This window comes from Jaculus jaculus, chromosome 8, assembly GCF_020740685.1.
Source record: "Jaculus jaculus isolate mJacJac1 chromosome 8, mJacJac1.mat.Y.cur, whole genome shotgun sequence".
Classification (NCBI taxonomy): Eukaryota; Metazoa; Chordata; class Mammalia; order Rodentia; family Dipodidae; genus Jaculus; species Jaculus jaculus.
This window is the reverse complement of record NC_059109.1, coordinates 41,616,394-41,635,027: the sequence shown is the minus strand read 5'-3', so window position 1 is coordinate 41,635,027 and position 18,634 is coordinate 41,616,394. Positions and strand designations below refer to the sequence as shown.

The 18,634-nt window shown below is 40.4% G+C and overlaps 1 protein-coding gene across 2 annotated transcripts in view; it reads right to left on the bottom strand.

The window, feature by feature from the left end:
- The window catches only part of Knl1 (kinetochore scaffold 1), a 72,971-nt gene that overhangs the window by 42,149 nt on the left and 12,188 nt on the right, over positions 1–18,634 (bottom strand). For both annotated transcript variants that reach the window (XM_045156167.1, XM_045156168.1), the window contains exons 3-8: positions 17,888–17,927; positions 16,246–16,305; positions 12,446–12,507; positions 7,778–7,830; positions 6,401–6,434; positions 3,262–3,299 (exon numbers count right to left, since the gene is read on the bottom strand). In XM_045156167.1, the coding sequence (XP_045012102.1) occupies positions 3,262–3,299; positions 6,401–6,434; positions 7,778–7,830; positions 12,446–12,507; positions 16,246–16,305; positions 17,888–17,927 (287 nt within the window). The remainder of the gene's footprint in view (positions 1–3,261; positions 3,300–6,400; positions 6,435–7,777; positions 7,831–12,445; positions 12,508–16,245; positions 16,306–17,887; positions 17,928–18,634) is intronic.

Here is an 18,634-nt window from a genome sequence, read left to right as displayed (position 1 = left end):
CCTTACAGACTCTTGCTCAACCACGTTTATTGTTGCTCTATTCACAACAGGTAGGAAATGGAACCAGCCCTTAATGTCCCTCAACTGATAAGTGAATAATGAAGATGTAGCACATTTACACAATGGAGTTCTACTCAGTAGTAAAGAAAAATGAAGTCATGAAATCTGCAGGAAAATGGATGGATCTGGAAAGGATTATACTTTGTGAGGTAACCCAGGCCCAGAAAGCCAAACGTCTCATGTTCTCTCTTATATGTGGATCCTAACTACAAATGATTGGACTTCTGTGTGAGTAGGAATAAAACTCAGTAGCAGAGGCCAGTAAACTAGAAAGGGGATGTAAAGGGGAATAGAAAGGGATGGAGGGTGGACTTAATAGGATGGCATTTTACACACACACACACACACACACACATACATACTTATATGTAGAAGAACAGCTAATAGGTGAAAAGGCCTAAGTGAGGTCAAGGGAATAGTCTGAGTAAAGGAAAAGTGGAAGGAGGGTTAATCAAAATCTAAGAGGGTATAAGTAAGCCATATGGAAACCTACTTTTTTGAACAATGGAACACTCCGAAGCCATAGATTGTTAAAGGAAAATTTTCAGTGCCAGGGATGGGATACCTTCCAGTGAGTTGTTGGCCAGGGAGGTCTTGGATATCTCCAAATACATTACAGGCCATTGCAGAGGCTCTTAGTTACCCACCAGGAGTACATGGTGTTGCAGTTAGGTTTGCATTGCTGGTAGACATCACCTGACCACAGGCAGCTTGTGGGAAAAAGAGGTTTATTTTGGCTTATACACTTCAGGGGACGGTCCACGATGGCAGGGAAAACGATGGCATGAGCAGAGGTGGACATCACTCCCTGGCCCACATAAGGTAGACAACAGAAATAGGAGAGTGTGCCAAACACTGGCATGGGGAAACTGGCTATAATACCCATAAGCCCGACCCCAACAATACACTTCCTCCAGGAAGTTTTAATGTCCAACTGCCATCAGCTGGGGAGACCAGCACTCAGAATTTCTAAGATTATGACCTGAGTCAAACCACCACACGTGGGGTAAGACCCTATTGATGAAGACTCCACATACTTGGGCTTCAAGGCCACTGAGAAATCCTGCTGGAGCTGAGATGAAAACCTCCTACATGTAGACCAGCTGACAGAAAGGTGGAAAAGCCATTCTGCATGCAGTTCAATGGGAGAGAAGGAAATCACCAATGAAGATATTCAACAGTGGACACTGCAAGCTTTAAATTTGGCAAGCCAGGCCAAATGAGCCAATGGGTGCAATAGTGGCACGTCTGTCATGGTGAAAACCAACAGCTCTCTAAATGGACTGGAGGCCTGCTCCATGGGAGGGAATACATACCTGATATGGAAAACCTAAAACAGGGGTAGTAATGAGCCCCAGGGGTGTAATGTCTGCTGCTGTCTGGCTAAATGTACATACTATTCTCATTAAACTGCCCAGTAAGCACTTCTCTTAATGTTCATACCCTTATATTAATGCTACTCTCACTTTTGGTAGAGAACCTTCACTTTACAGATGTCAGTGACCTTGGATGACTCAGAAGGGATCACGGTGCTAGGAAGAAGTGACAGCAGTGCTCAGCACCAAAATATCTCTATGACACCTTCCAAAGCTCAGGGTCCATTGAGGAAGAGATGGCGGAAAGAATGTAAGAGCCAAAGGAAGGGTAGGACTTCTTACAATGTGATCCTCCAGACACAAAATGGCCTGGATATCCATGACCTCACAGTGCCTGACACTACCTACACAAGACCATCATAGTAAGAAGAAAAGATCGTGCTGCCAAAATAAAAAAAGAGATTGATTGAGAGGGGGAAGGGGTATGATGGAGAGTGGAGTTTCAAAGAGGAAAGTGGAGGAAGGGAAGAAATTACCATGGGTTATTGTCTACAATTATGGAAGTTGCCAATAATAAAATTAATAAAAAAAAGACATTTAGGAGACAGAATAGATCAAGGAAGGGACTAATGGCTATGAGGAATATATGAAGAGTTCAAAATTATTCTTTGATTCTTTTTTGTTTTTAATTTTTTTCAGAAGGAGAGAGAAAGAAAGAGGGGGAGGGAGAGAACTGGCACACCAGGGCATCCAACTACTGCAATCAAACTCCAGATGGCCATCTTCTGTACAAGTGTGACCTTGAGCGCTTGAGTTACCTGTGCGTGTGGCTAACATGGGACTTGGAGAGTTGAACTTGAGTCCTTAGGCTACACATGCAGCACCTTAAACACTAAGCCATCTCTTCATCACAATTCTTTGATTTTTTTTTTTTTTTTTTGGTTTTTCGAGGTAGGGTCTCACTCTGGTCCAGGCTGACCTGGAATTCACTATGTCATCTCAGGGTGGCCTTGAACTCATGGCGATCCTACTACCTCTGCCTCCCAAGTGCTGGGATTAAAGGCATGCACCACCATGCCCGGCTTTGATTCTCTTTTTTTTTTTTTTTTTTTTTTTTTTGAGAGCAACAGACACAGAGAGAAAGACAGATAGAGGGACAGAGAGAGAATGGTCATGCCAGGACTTCCAGCCTCTGCAAACAAACTCCAGACGCGTGCGCCCCCTTGTGCAGCTGGCTAACGTGGGACCTGGGGAACCGAGCCTTGAACCGGGGTCCTTAGGCTTCACAGGCAAGCGCTTAACCGCTAAGCCATCTCTCCAGCCCACTGGCTTTGATTCTTGAGTTATTGAATGAGTGAGATTCCAAGATAGGGAAATAGGAGAAACAGAAATCTACACATTCATGAAATTTCATTAGTTTACTCACTTTTTACTTATTTGATATGTATGTATGTATTTATTCTGAGTTAGGGTCTTGCTCTACTCCAGGCTGTCCTGGAACTCTCTCTGTAGTCCCAGGAAGATCACATTGATCCTCCTACTTCTGCCTCCCAAGTGCTGGGATTTAAAGGCATGAGTAACCATGTACAGCTTAAATTATTTTTATTATTATTTTTTAAACATAGTCTTGCTGCTTAGCCTGGACTGTCCTCTCACCCACTATGCTGTCCAGGGTGTGCTTGTAGTAATTTTCCTAGTTTAGCCTCCTGTTTGGATTATAGTTATGAACCATGACACCCAACTTATATTAGTGAAATGTTAAATAGAAGATCATATAAAAAGCTAAGTTCTCTATAGTTTATTATTCTTGAACATGTTATGTTAGTTGTCAAATAAACTAGATGAAGAGAAAATTATATAAGAAAAATAATGTAGTCATACTCACCAGTAATCTCACAATAATTATCATCTGAATCTTTATTCCTAAAAATTAAAAGGCATTTTTAAGATCCATATCCCAAGCAGTTACTAAGAATCACAGTAGTTAACAGACTAGGGAAGGTGAAAGGTTTTCCATAGGTTGACTAGCAAAATAAATAAATAAATTTTAAAAATTGCTTTTAAATGGTCTTAATAGTTTGTTAAATTAAAAAAATACTATAAATATTCTTACTGTATACCAGTTGCTTATTTAAAAGGAAAAATAGAGCTGGGAATGGTGGCACATGCCTTTAAACCCAGCACTCAGGAGGCAGAGGTAGGATGATCGCCATAAGTTCAAGCTCACCCTGAGACGAACAGTAAATTTCAAGTTAGCATGGGCTAGTGTGAAACCCTACCTCAAAAAACAAACAAACAAACAGAAAAACAAACAAACAAACAGAATTACCTGTAAAGCCATTAATCTTATGAAACTGTTATTTTTGTTTGCTTGAGGTAGGGTCTTGCTCTAGCCCAGGCTGACCTGCAATTAGTCTCAGGATGACCTCAAACTCACAGCTATCCTCCTTAGCCTCCTGAGTGCTGGAACTAAAGGTGTATGCCACTACATCTGGCCATTTTCTGAAACGATTTTTAAAATAACATAAATACGTTTATTCCATTACTTCAACAAGTTTTAAAAAAATTAATTCATTTATTTGTACATTTGTGAGTGGGTGTGGGTGTGCACGGGCATGCCAGAGTCTCTTGCCACTACAAAAAAAAAAAAAAAAAAAAAAGCATATCTGGCTTTATAAGGGTAGCTGGGGAATAGAACCAAAGCCAAAAGGCTTTGTAGACAAGTATCTTTAACTACTAAGCCATACCCCCAGCCCTATTTCAACAACTTTAATTTTAAAATCTCTACAAATAATACATTCACATAGTTCAAAATTAATAAATAACCAAAGCAATTAGTTATTACTTTTCCCCCCAGAGATATTTAATGCATGTGTGTATGCATACATACATATATAGATACACACATACAAATAAATATATATATATAAACATGCTTTCCTGGCTGAGAAATTACACAAAAATGTGTAACTTACTTAACCAATCCTTTGCTATTATCAATGCTACAATGAATAACCTTATCTAGACATCATTTCAAATATTTACAAGTATAGAAGTAAGATCAGTTCCCACATATCAAATCACTAAATCAAAAGTCAAATGAGGGCTGGAAGCATGGCTTAGCAATTAAGACACTTGCCTGTAAAGCCAAAAGACCCAGGTTCGATTCCTCAGGACCTACGTAAGCCAGATGCACAAGGCGGCACATGCTGCTGCAGGTCGTCTGCAGTGGCTGGAGGCCCTGGCGTTCCCACTCTCTATCTGCCTCTTTCTCTCAAATAAATAAATTAAATAAACAAATAATTTAAAAATAGGCCAATGAATACACAATTTTAAATCGTGCAAAACTGCCTTTGTAAGTTTTACTTGTACTAATGAGTGTTTTTTAACCTATCAACTGATAAAAGGTATCTCAGTATCATCTAAATTTGCCTGATGAGTAATAGAAATATATATAACCATTTGCAGTGGCTGGAGGCCCTGGCGTGCCCATTTTTTTACTCTCTCTCTTCCTCTCTCTCTCTCTGTCTCCCTCCTTCCCTCCTTCTCCCCGTCTCAAAAAGAATTTATTTACAAGCACAGAGAGTGAGAGAGATTGGGAGAATGGGTGTGCCAGGGCCTTTAGCCATTGCAAACAAACTCCAGATACATGCACCACTTTGTGCATCTGGCTTTATGTGGGCATTGTGGTGTCAAATCAGAATGTTAAGTTTTACAGGCAAGTACTTTAACAGCTGAGCCATCTCTCCAGTGCAGAAATAAATATCTTTTTATTTGCTCTAGAGTTTAGCCAGCTGTGGTGGCACATGCCTGTAATCCCAGCACTTGGGAGGCAGAAGTAGGAGGGTTGCCATGAGTTCAAGGCCACCTTGAGACTACAAAATAAATTCCAGGTCAGCCTGGGCTAGAGTGAGACGATACCTCAAAAGAACAAAACAAAAGAGTTTACTTTAAAAAAAATTATTCATTTATTTATTTGAGAGAGAGAAAGAGGATGGGAATGCCAAGGCCTCTAGCCCCTATATAAATGAGCTCTAGACACATGCACCACCTTGTGCATTTGGCTTATGTGGGTCCTGGGGAATTGAAGTGGGGTCATTTTGGCTTTGTAGGCAAGCACCTTAACCACTAAGCCATCTCTCCAGTCTGAGTTTACTTTTCTACATATAGCTTTAGCATTCCTAATTTGAAATAAGGAACTTTTTGAGTATGATGTTCAAAAAGTTTTAATTTTTGGAGCATTTCAGATTTTTCAGACTGGCAAGTTTCCACAAGCAAAGTTTATATAAATATATTCAATTTTCAAAACTCTTGAAATCTGAAGGCTCCGGTCCAAGGCACTTTGGATAATGCCAGCATGGAGTCATTTGCCTTTAATCCTAGCACTTTGGAGGTTAATGTAGGATGATCACCTTGAGTTCAGGGCCAACCTGGAGCCAGAGTGAATTTTAGGTCAGCTTAGGCTGGAATGAGACCCTGTCTTGAAAAAAAGAAGAAAAAAGCCAGTGGGGGTAGGGTGGATGCCTTTCATTCCAGCATTTGTGAGGCAGAGGTCAGAGGATCACCCTAAGTTTGAGGCCCCCCTGAGACTACATAATGAAATTCCAGGTCAGCCTAAGCTAGAGGAAAACTTTATTTTGAAAAGCAAAAAAAAAAGATATATGAAAGTCAAATTTCATCACTACTACTACTACTACTACTACTAAATCTATGTCATATAATACTTATTTAATAGGTATACCATTACATATACTTTAAAAATTTATTTTTGTTTGTTTGGTTTTTTTGAGGTCGGGTCTCAGTCTAGCCCAGCCTTACTTGGAACACACTCTATTCTCAGGTTGTCCTTGAACTCACAACAATCCTACCACCTCTGCTGCTCAAGTGCTGAAATCAAAGACGTACACTTCCACGCCCAGCTAAAATTTGTAGTTTAAATTAGTCCTAAATATGCAAAGTTAAGACACAAAAATATATTTTAAAACTGTAATAGGAAAAAAACAATATGAATATATTCCACTTACTGTATATTCAGAATATTTTCTCTTGCTTCTGTCTCTAAAAATAAAATAAAAGTTCAAGGATAATTGATGAAGTATTAGAGAAATCACATAAAGTTTTTAACAATAAATTAAGAAAACTTAGAATGACGTGGGGGCGCAGGCCTTTAATCCCATCACTCGGGAGGCAGAGGTAGGAAGATCGCTGTGAATTAAAGGCCACCCTGAGACTACATAGTGATTCCTGGTCAGCCTGGGCTAGAGTGAGGCCCTACTTTGGAAAAAAAAAAAAAAAAAAAGCTGCTCAATGGGAATGTGGTGCAGTCCCCTGGTATTAAAACCTTTTTTGTTTTTTGGATCGCTGCTCTGGTCGCCGTTGCTGGATGCTATGATCTCCCTTCTCCTGGTCCCTGGTGCTTGCTGCCGCTTGGGCTGGCAGTGGGGGAGGGGAGGCTGTGGATGGTGGCTCTAGTTCTCCCACTGGTCCATGTGATCCTCTACCTCATGATCTGCTCCTCCGATGTTCACTGTGGTTCTCCACGTCTCTTGAGTTTGCAAAGAGCTCTGGTGTGAGTGGAAAATCCCCTCACCTGGATTTTCCTGCCGCTCAAGCCAAGCCTTAAAGCTGTGGCCCCACCACTGCTGGAGTCTCTTCTGCCTGCCTATGTGGGCTCTGGATGCTCTGGATCTCTCCTACTTCTCTGCTGCCATTGGTAATTTCCTATATGCCTCACTTTTTAGTAAAAGAGTGTATTTTGCTGAGGGGGGGGGGTTGTTTGTTTGTTTGTTTTTTGGCTTTTTTCCCCCTAGGCTGCTTTGGCGTGGTTCCTATGCCATCATCTTAACCAGAAGTCTTTTCTTTTTTGTTTTCTGTACTTATGACTAAAGGCACACCCTCCAGTCATGGTGGTACTCTTTTCTTTCTTTTTTTTAAATTTTATTTATTATTTGAGAGCAGGAAAGAGGCAGAGAGAGAGGGGGAGGGAGGGAGAGAAGAAGGGAGGGAGGGAGGGAGGATGGGTGCGCCAGGACTTCTGCATACGAACTCCAGATGCATGCACCACATTGTGTATCTGGCTTACATGGGTTCTGGGGAGTAGAACCAAGGTCCTTTGGCTTTGCAGGCAAGCACCTTAACCACTAAGCCACCTCTCCAGCCTGGTACTCTTTTCTTTTCTTTTACTTTTTCCTGAATAGGGTTTCAACATATAGTGCAGAAAGGTCAGGAACTTATATAGCCCAGGCTTCTTTCTCAACATCTGAAAGCATGAGCCACTAATCTGGCAAGCATACACTTTTAAAACAGTAACACAGAAAATAAGTTTTCAATTCTCTGGTTAGATAAACCATACAGAAATTGGATAGAAAACAGACTAATAGGAACTACAATTATATATTTACCTGTAATTTCTGATTTTCTCACTGTTGTCATGTGAGATTCTGTCTGGAATACTCTAGAAGAGAAAAAAGATTACTGAAAACATTTACTTTTTAAATTTTTTATTCATTTTCTTTTTAATTTTAATTTTTGCTTTAGAGAGATAGAGACAGAGAGAGAAAGAGAATTGGCACTCAAGGGCCTCAGCCACTGAAATTGAACTCCAGAGGCTTCAGCCACCTAGTGGGCATGTGCAACCTTGCACTTGCCTCACCTTTATGCATCTGGCCTACATGGGATTTGGAGATGAACCATGGGTCCTTAGGCATTGCAGGAAAGCACCTTAATTGCTAAGCCATATCTCCAGCCCTATTTATTTATTTTTAAGCAGAGAAAGAAAGAGAGGAGGAAAAGGAAAGAATGAGGAATCAAACCCAGGTTCTTAGGCTTTAAGGCAAGTACCTTAACAGCTAAGCCATGTCTCCAACACCACACCCCCCTTTATTTATTTCCAGAAAGAGAGAAAGACTGAAAGAGGTAACATTTAGAGACAGAATGGGCATGTCATGGACTCTACCCACTGAAAACAAATTCCAGATGCATGTGCCACCTTATGCATCTGGTATTATACAATATCTAAACCAGAAGACAAGGTGGCAGTCCAGAACCGGAGCAGTCCAACAAAAAGAAAGACAAACTAATAGGATGGTATGAATGGAAATTTCAAAACATCCAGGACACTATGAAGAGGTCACAGAGAAGAATTCAGGGTATAGCAGAAAGAGAAGAATTTCACCCAAAGGTATAGTAGGTATTTTCAACAAAATCACAGAAGAAAGTTTCTCCCAAATGGGGGGGGGGGGGGTATGCCAATACAGATACAGGAAGCCTTTAAAACACCAAATAGACAAAGCCAGTAAGGAACTTCTCCTTGCCATATTATTACTAAATACACAAACCAAAGAAAATATACTAAAAAGAGTTAGAGAGAAACATCAATTCACAAATAAAGACAAGCCTATCAGGATAACAGCAGACTACTCAACACAAACATTAAAATGCATCTGGAGTTTCTTTACAGTGGCTAGAGGCCCTGGTGTGCATATTCCACCCCACCCCTCTCTCTCGCTTTCCCTCCCTCTCTCTCAAATAGATAAATAAATACTTGATGGAGAAATAAGGACTTTCCACAACAAAAACAGGCTAAATGAATGCATGACCGCTAAGCTGGCACTACAGAGAATATTTGAAGAGATTCTTCACAATGAAGAGAAAGAAAAGCACACACATGGGAAAACAGGAAAAAAATAAACCTATTCAAATAATACTTAATACAAGACAATAAAGAAAAATGGGAAGTGCTACAAAACAAGAAAAATTGCAAGAATAAATACACACCTTTCAATAATAGCTCATTTTCAATGGCCTTAATAACCCAACCAAAAGACACAAGATTGCAGCGTGAATTAAAAGGCAGGATCTTTCTGTTTGTTCCTCCAAGAAACTCAACTCTCCATAAAAGAGACACTATATTAGGGTGAAAGGATGGAAAATGGCATTTCAAGCAAATGAGCCTAAGAAACAAGCAGGTGTTGCTATCCTAATATCTGCCAGGACAGACTTCAAACCAACATTAATGGAGAAAGATAAAGAAGGTTGCATCATATAATGGTAAAAGAACAATTCAACAGGAGGACATTACAATGCTAAACATATACACATCTAACGTGGGTGCTCCCTACTTGATTAAACAAACACTACTAGATTTAAGGTTATAGATAACACCAAGCACAATTGTAGTGGGCAACTTCAATACTCCACTCTCATTAATTGACAGGTCTTCTGGGAAAAAAACAAATAGAAAAGTATCTGGAATAAATGGACCTAGCAGATATCTAAAGAATATTCCATCCAAATGTTGCAGAATAAACATTATTTTCAGCCAGTACATGGAACAGTCTATAAAATAGACCATTATGACACAAAGCAAATCTTAACAAATGCTGGAAAATTGAAATAATTACTTACACTCTATCGGTCCACAGTGGGATTATACTGCAAATAAACAGCAAGAAAAACTATAGAGCATACACAAAATCATGGAAACTAAACAGAACACTATTGGATGATGAATGAGTCATTGAAGAAATCAAGAAAGAAATAAAAAAAATTCACAGAATCAAATGATAATGAGTACACAACATACCAAAACCCATGGGACACAATGAAGGCAGTCCTAGGAGAGAAATTTATACCTTTAAATACCTACATTAAGAAATTAATGATGGAGAATGGAATTTCAAAGGGGAAAATGTGGGGGGGGGGAGGGAATTAACATGGGATTTTTTTTTATAATCATGGAAAATGCTAATAAAAATTTTTTAAAAGCACAAAACATAAAATAAAAAAAAAAAGAAATTAGAAAGAGCTGACAGAAAGCTGGAAGAAGCCATTCTGCATGCAGTTCAATGGGAGAAAGAGAAACCATCAGTAAAGATACTCAACAGTAGACATTGCAAGCCTTATATTTGGCCAGCCAGGCCAAATGAGCCAATGGGTGCAATAGTGACACATCTATTAGGGTGGAAACCAACTGCCCTGTAATTGGACTGAAGGCCCGCTCCATGGGAGGCAATATATCCCTGATACTGAAAACTTAAAACGGGTAGTCATGAGCCCTAGGGGTGTAATGTCTGCTGCTATCTGGCTAAATGTATATACTTCGCTTATCAAACTGTCCAGTAAGCACTTCTCTTAATGTTCATACCCTTATATTAATGCTACTCTCACTTTTGGTAGAGAATCTTCTCTTTTCAGAAGGCAGTGACCTTGGGATGACACAGAAAGTATGGTGATGGAAAGAAGTGACCGCAGTGCTCAGTACTGCAATATCTCTATCACACCTTCCAAGGCTCAGGGTCTAATGCGGAAGAGGGGGCGGAAAGAATGTAAGAGCCAAAGGAAGGGCAGGACTCCATACAATGTGCTCCTTCCAGACACAAAATGACCTGGATATCCATGGCCTCAGAGTGTCTGACACTACCTGCACAAGACCATCATAAGAGGAAGAAAAGATCATGACATCAAAATTAAAAGAGACTGATTGAGGAGGGGAGGGGATATGATGGAGAATGGAGTTTCAAAGGGGAAAGAGGGGGGAGGAAGGATATTACCATGGGGTATTTTTTATAATCATGGAAGTTGTTAATAAAAATTTGGAAAAAAAAAAAAAAAGACACCTGAAAAAAATAAAAGAAATTAGAAAGAGGGCTAGAGACATGGCTTAGTGGTTAAGGTACTTGCCAGGAAAGCTAAAGGACCCAGGTTCAATTCCCCAATATCCACATAAAGCCAGATACACAAGGTGGTGTGTGCCCATGGAGGTCATTTGCAGTGGCCAGAGGCCATAATGTGCTCATTCTTTGTCTCTCCTTCTCTCAAATAAATAAATAAATAAATTGAAATTAAAATTTTTTAAATTAGAAAGGTCATAAATAAACAACTTAATGCTTTACTTTAAGGCCTTAGGAAAAAAAACAAGGCAAACCAAAAATCAGTATATGGGAAGAAATAATAAGTTTAGGGCAGAGGACTGGGGAAATGGTTTAGTGGTTAAGGCATTGCCTGCAAAGCCAAAGCACCTAGGTTTGACTCCCCAGGACACACACAAGCAAGTTGCACAAGGTGGCACATGCATCTGGAGTTTGTTTGCATCGGGTGGAGGGCCTGGCACGTCCATTTTCTCTCTCTCCCTCTCTCTCAAAAATAAGTAAAAATTAAAATATGTATTTTTTGGGGGGGGGGGGTTGAGGTAAGGTCTCACTCTAGCCAAGGATGGCCTGTAATTCACTATGAAGTCTCAGGGTGGCCTCGAACTCACAGCGATCCTCCTACCTCTGCCTCCCAAGTGCTGGAATTAAAGGCGTGTGCCACCATGCCAGGCTATTTTTTGTTTTTTTGAGGTAAGGTCTCACTCCAGCCCAGGCTGACCTGGAATTTACTCTGTAGTCTCAGGGTAGCCTTGAACTCATGGCAGTCCTCCTACCTCTGCCTCCTGAGTGCTGGGATTAAAGGCATGCACCACCATGCCCAGCGATAAATGTGTCTTTTTGATGCTGGGGAGATGATTTTTTTTGTCTTCGTTTTTTTCTAAACATTTTTTTTTAATTGTTTTTTTATTATTTATTTATTTGAGAGCGACAGACACAGAGAGAAAGACAGAGGGAGAGAGAGAATGGGCGCGCCAGGGCTTCCAGCCACTGCAAACGAACTCCAGATGCGTGCGTCCCCTTGTGCATCTGGCTAACATGGGACCTGGGGAACCGAGCCTCGAACCGGGGTCCTTTGGCTTCACAGGCAAGCGCTTAACCACTAAGCCATCTCTCCAGCCCTTGTCTTCGGTTTTATCGAGTAGGGTCTCACTCTAGCCCAGGGTGACCTCAAAATCATTCTATAGCCCCAGGCTGGCCATGAAATCATAGTAATCCTCCTACTTCTGCCTCTCAAGTGCTGGGATTAAAGGTATGTACCACCATTCCCAACTATATCTGTTATATAGATAATGCTAAATAACCTTGAAATTACCATTTCTCAAATACTAAGCAAGACATAGATTATCCAAACCAGTTAGAAGCACATTTGATTTGCAACTATTATATGTAGCATTATAATCATTTCTCCTTTCTACTTACTTTATAGTATCTGCAAAGCTGACACGACGAGAGCTCTTTCTATTTCTTAAAGTACTAGATTCCTAAGAGAAAACATAAAGTAAAAGCCATAATGAAATCACTGTGAATTAGGTGTCCAGAGTACTACAGACAGGGATTAAATCTTATTTTGAATTAATTTGATATCTAATATCCACAATTATCCCAATATACAATTTAATGTACATGATTTCTAAGTATTGTTTTTGGAGCATCAAGGCTCAAAGCCATGGCCTCACATGAATATAATTTGCTTTAGTTGTTATGTCTGTTTGCTCTGACACAATGTTTCACTATGTAGTTCAGAATGCTCTTGAATTCAAGATCTTTCTCCCTCAACATCCTAAGTGCTGAAATTACAGGTAAGAGTCACTACTCCCACTCTGAATAGGATTTTCAGTATGAGATAAAGTAGGTATACTGAAACAAACATAAAACAAAAAAGACTGGGTACACGGCTGGACAGATGGCTTAGCAGTTAAGGCACATGCCTGCAAAGCCAAAGGACCCAGGTTCAATTCCCAAGAACCAATGTAAGCCAGATGCACAAGGTGAAACATGTGTCTGGAATTTGTTTGTAGTGGCTGAAGGCCTTGGTGTACCCATTCTCATTTTTTCTCTCTCTCTCAAATAAATAATTAAAAAACAAAAAGGCTGGGGACAAAACAAAGAGATATTTGGCCAATTTTATTGATTGTTATGACATACACTTCGATTAAAAAAAAAAAAAAAGCCGAGAATGGTAGTGCAGTCCTTTAATCCCAGAACTTGGGAGGCAGAGGTAGGAGGATCCGAAGACCTGCCATCCTTGGTTCAGTTCCCCAGTATCCCTGTAAAACCAGTTACACAATGTGACATGTGCATCTGGAGTTCATTCACAGTGGCAGGAGATCCTGACATGTCAATTCATTCTCTCTCTCTCTCTCTCATAAGGTATTTTAAAAACCATACACTTCTAAAATTTAAAAAAATATATTGAGCCAAGTATGGTAGCACACACCTTTAATCTCAGCACTCAGGAGGTAGAGGTAGGAGGATCACCATGAGTTCAAGGACACCCTGAGACTACAGAGTGAATTTCAGGTCAGCCTGGACTAGAGTAAGACCCTACCTTGAAAAACCAAGAAAAAAAAAATATTGTGAAATACACATAATATATGCTTTGTGGTGAAAACTACATTAACATTGTACTCCCATCTGAGACACCTTTTTTTTTCAAGGTAGGGTCTCTAGCCTAAACTGACTTGGAATTCACTATGTAGTCTTAGGCTGGGCTCCACCTCTCAGCAATCCTCCCAACTCTGCCTCCCAGTGCTAGGATTAAAGGCGTGCACCACCACGCCCAGCTTCTTTAGACATTTTTAAATTAACAGTATAATAATGTTAAGTGTATCTATCCTGCTGTGCAATCACTCTCCAGATCTCTATTCATCTGACAAAACTGAAACTATATTTATCTATTAAAAAATGTCTTCTTCCGGCCAGGCAGAGAGAAGGATCAATGTGAGTTCAAGGCCACCCTGAGACTACCTAGTGAATCCCAGGTCAGCCTGGGCTAGAATGAGGCTATATCTCGATAAACAAAACACAAATAAACAAACAAACAAACATTCAAGGCCACCCTGAGACTACATAGTGAATTCCAGGTTAGCCTGGGCTACAGTAAAACCCTACCTCGAAAAAACAAAAACAGGGCTGGAGAGATGGCTTAGTGGTTAAGCGCTTGCCTGTGAAGCCTAAGGACTCGTTTGAGGCTCATTTCCCCAAGACCCACGTTAGCCAGATGCTCAAGGGGGTGCACACGTATAGAGTTCATTTGCAGTGGTTGGAGCCCCTGGTATGCCCATTATCTATATTTCTCTCTATCTGCCTCTTTCTCTGTCTGTGGCTGTCAAATAAATAAATAAAAATAAAGAGTTAAAGTTAGGCTTATAAAAAAATGTTAGATGATTGGACTTCTGTGTGAGTAGCAAGAAAACTCAGTAGCAAAGGCCAGTAAGCTAGAAAAGAGATATAAAGGGAAGAAAAAGGAGGTGGGGGGGGACTTAATAGGATTGTATTGTATATATGTAAGTAGAAGAATAGATTAATGGGGATGAAAAGGCCCAAAGTGAGGTCAGTGGAAGAGACTGAGTAAAGCAAAGGTGGAGGGAGGGCTAATCAAAATCTAAGAGGATATAAATAAATCATATGGAAACCTACTTTTCTGGACAATGGAACACTCAGGAGCTGTAGATTGTTGCTAGAAATTTTTCAGTGCCAGGAATGGGATACCTTCCAGTGAACTGTTGGCCAGGGAAGTCCCTGATGCTCCCAAAACATTACAGGCCATTACGGAGGCCCTTGGTTTCCTACCAGGAATAGATGGTAAGACCCTATTGCTGAAGACTCCATATACTTTCCACATACTTGGGCTACAAAGCCACTGAGAAATCCTGCTGGAATGGAGCTGATAACCTCCTCTATGTAGACCAGCTGACAGAAAGCTGGAAGAAGCCATTCTGCATGCCGTTCAAGGGGAGAAAGAGAAATCACCAGTGAAGATACTCAACAATGGACACTGCAAGTCTTATATTTGGCCAGCCAGGCCAAATGAGCCAATGGGTGCAATAGTGGCATGTCTGTCATGGTGGAAACCAACTGCCCTCTAATTGGACTGGAGGCCTGCTCCATGGGAAGGAATACATCCCTGATACTGAAAACTTAAAACGGGGTAGCCATGAGCCCTAGGGGTGTAATATCTGCTCTGTCTGGCTAAATGTATATACTATGCTTATCAAACTGCCCAGTAAGCACTTCTGTTAATGTTCATACCCTTACATTAATGCTACTCTCACTTTTGGTAGAGAATCTTCTCTTTTCAGACAGCAATGACCTTGGGATGACTCAGAAGGCATCATGCTGGAAAGAAGTGACCGCAGTGCTCAGAACTGCAATATCTCTATCACACCTTCCAAGGCTCAGGGTCCATTGCAGAAGAGATGGCGGAAAGAATGTAAGAGCCAAAGGAAGGGTATGACTCCATACAACGTGCTCCTTCCAGACACAAAATGGCCTGGATATCCATGACCTCACAGTGTCTGACACTACTTACACAAGACCATCATAAAAGGAGGAAAAGATGATGACATCAAAATAAAAGAGAGACTGATTGAGATGGGGAGGGGATATGATGGAGAATGGAGGTTCAAAGGACAAAGTGGGTAGAGGGAGAGTATTACCTTGGGATATTTTTTATTATCATGGAAATTGTTAATAAAAATTTGAAAAAAAAATGTGAAAACCTAAGAGGTAGGAGGATCACTGGGTTAGAGACCAGCCTGAGATTACACAGTGAAGTCCAGGTCAGCCCGGGGCTAGAGTGAGACCCTACCTTGGGGGCAAAAAAAAAAAAAAAAAAAAAAACCCAGACACATGTGCCCCCCTGTGCATTTGGCTTATGTGAGTCCTGGGGAATCAAACCAAGCAAATGTCTTACCCGCTAAGCCATCTCTCCACCCTTGTTTTTTTTATTTTTGAGAGACAGAGAAAGAGCCAGAGAGAGAGAGAGAGAGAGAGAGAATGGCGTGCCAAGATCTTCAGTGTGCAGCAAATGAACTCCAGATGTGTGCGCCCCTCATGGTGCATATGTGATATTGTGCACTTGCATCACTGCATCTGGCTATGTGGGAACTGGACATTTGGACCTGAGTTCTTGGGCTTTGTACGCAAGCACCTTAACTGTTAAGCCTATTCTCCAGCTTGAAGATACTAATCTATAAAGCATTTCACCAGAGACTTACCTGAACTGTTTCATTTCCACTTCGAAGATCCTGAAGAGGACTCCTTGGTGGTTTCAAAATCTGGAAGTAATAATTAAATTTAATAAAAAAAAAGAAAAGAAATTCTAGACTGCATACTAATATCCCAAACTCTGGGATGCAGACCTAATGCACCAGCTTTCTTCTTCTTTTCTTTCTTTTAACCCAATAAAACTTTGCCTCACGCCCCCCCCCCCCAAAATCTAGTGGAGCCAAGCGTGGTGGGCACACCTTTAATCCCAGTGCTCAGGAGGCAGAAGAGGATCACCATGAGTTCAAGGCCACCCTGAGACCATATAGTGAATTCCAGGTCAGCCTGGGCTAGAGTAAGATCCTAACTCAAAACAACAACAACAAAAAATCTAGTGGAAGTCAGGGATGATGGCACACGCCTTTAATCCCAGCACTTGGAAGGCAGAGGTAGGAGGATCCCTATGAGTTCAAGGCCACCCTGAGACTACATAGTGAATTCCAGGTCAGCCTGAGCTAAAGTGAGACCCTACCTCAGAAAACAAAACAAAAAAGTATTTTACCTGGCATACAAAACTGTTGTAAGACAAAAGCTCTGTCTAAACTGATTTATAAACAAAATTTATAATGGATTATGAAACTGAAAAACTCTAAAAGGTAGAAGTGGCTATAGTTAAATCTTATTGATCAGGAATTCTAACACCAACCTGGTAGGGTCTCCTTTCTCTTATTTTATTCTGACTGTCCAACTGAGTACAGCACATCTAGCTCACCCTATTTCCATGTTCAAATTCTGTTTTTCTTTTTTTTATTTGTCTTATTTTTTTGTTTTTTCAAGATAGCTCAGGCTGACCCAGAATTCACTATGTAGTCTCACAATGGCCTAGAACTCCGCAATCCTACCTCTGCCTCCCAAGTGCTGGGATTAAAGGCATGTGCCACCATGCCCAACTTAAATATACTTTTAAAGAAAAAAAAATTATTTCAAATATACTTTATGGACTGGAGAGATGACTTAGCAGTTGAGGCACATGCCTGCAAAGCTAAATGACCCCAGGACTCATGTAAGCCAGATGCACAAGGTGGTGCATGTGCCTGGAAGCCCTGGTGCACCCATTCTCTCTCACTCTCAAATAAATAATAAATTAATTAAAAAATAAAAAAATCTTTTAAATGTAGTTTCAGCATTTATAGTAGCCAGGCATGGCGGCGCGTGCCTTTAATCCCAGCACTTGGGAGGCAGAGGTAGAAGGACTGCATGAGTTTGAGGCCACCCTGAGACTTCAGAGTGAATTCCGGGTCAGCCTGGGCTAGAGTGAAACCCTACCTCAAAAAACAAAAACAAAAACAAAAACAAAAACAAAAACAAAACAAAAAAATTATAGTATAGTTTACATAGCATAAAATTGATTAAATTAGCATGTTTGAACATGTTACAGCAAACTCATTGTTTTTTACGTTAATTAAAATGCATTAAATACAATAAAATTCATAAAAATATGAATTTCATTATATTTACAGAATTTTGTAACCAAGTTAAATATATAACGCTTTATCCAGAGAGCAACAGGAAGCTAGTGGAGGCTACAGTAAAGTCACAGTCAAACAACTTGTGGTTATACAGTTACCATATAGTACGATAGTTATTTCTTACTGAGGAATGCCGTCTTCTAACAGGTCTGGTTATATTGTCTCTGAAATAAAAGGGAAAAATTATGTATATGTAGATAAACAACCGAATTTCTAAAAGTTTCCATCATATTACCCCCTACATACTTGTATTATTAAAAATATTTTATTTATTTGTAAACAGTGTGACAAACATTCCATGCCTCTGTTTTTATGTGAGTACTGGGGAATCGAACCCAGGTCATCAAGCTTTGCAAACAATTACCTTTAATCTCTGTGTTATCTCTCCAGCCCCTGACATACTTCTAAACTGGCCATCATTTTTACTTAGCACTCTGGCCAGCAAAATTTACATTATAGTACAGGCTTTTAAATTTGGTATTTGGGAACTCAGTGTTTTAAAAGCTACATTGTGCATGGTGGTGCATGCCTTTGATCCCAGCACTCAGGAGGCAGAGGTAAGATGGATGCTGTGATTTTGAGGCCAACTACAGAGTGAGTTCCAGGTCAGCCTGGTAGAAAAAAAGGGAGGAAGGAAGGCCAGGCTAGGGGTGTAGCTTAGCGGCAAAGTAGATGCTTAGCATGCTCAAGCCAGAGTTCAATCCCAATCATAAATAAATTTAAAAAGTTTTTTAAAAAGATACATTGTGGCTGGGTATGGTGGTGCACACCTTTAATCCCAGCACTTGGGAGGCAGAGGATCACATGAGTTTGAGGCCACTCTGTGACTACATAGTGAATTCTAGGTCAGCCTGGGATAGAGTAAAACCCT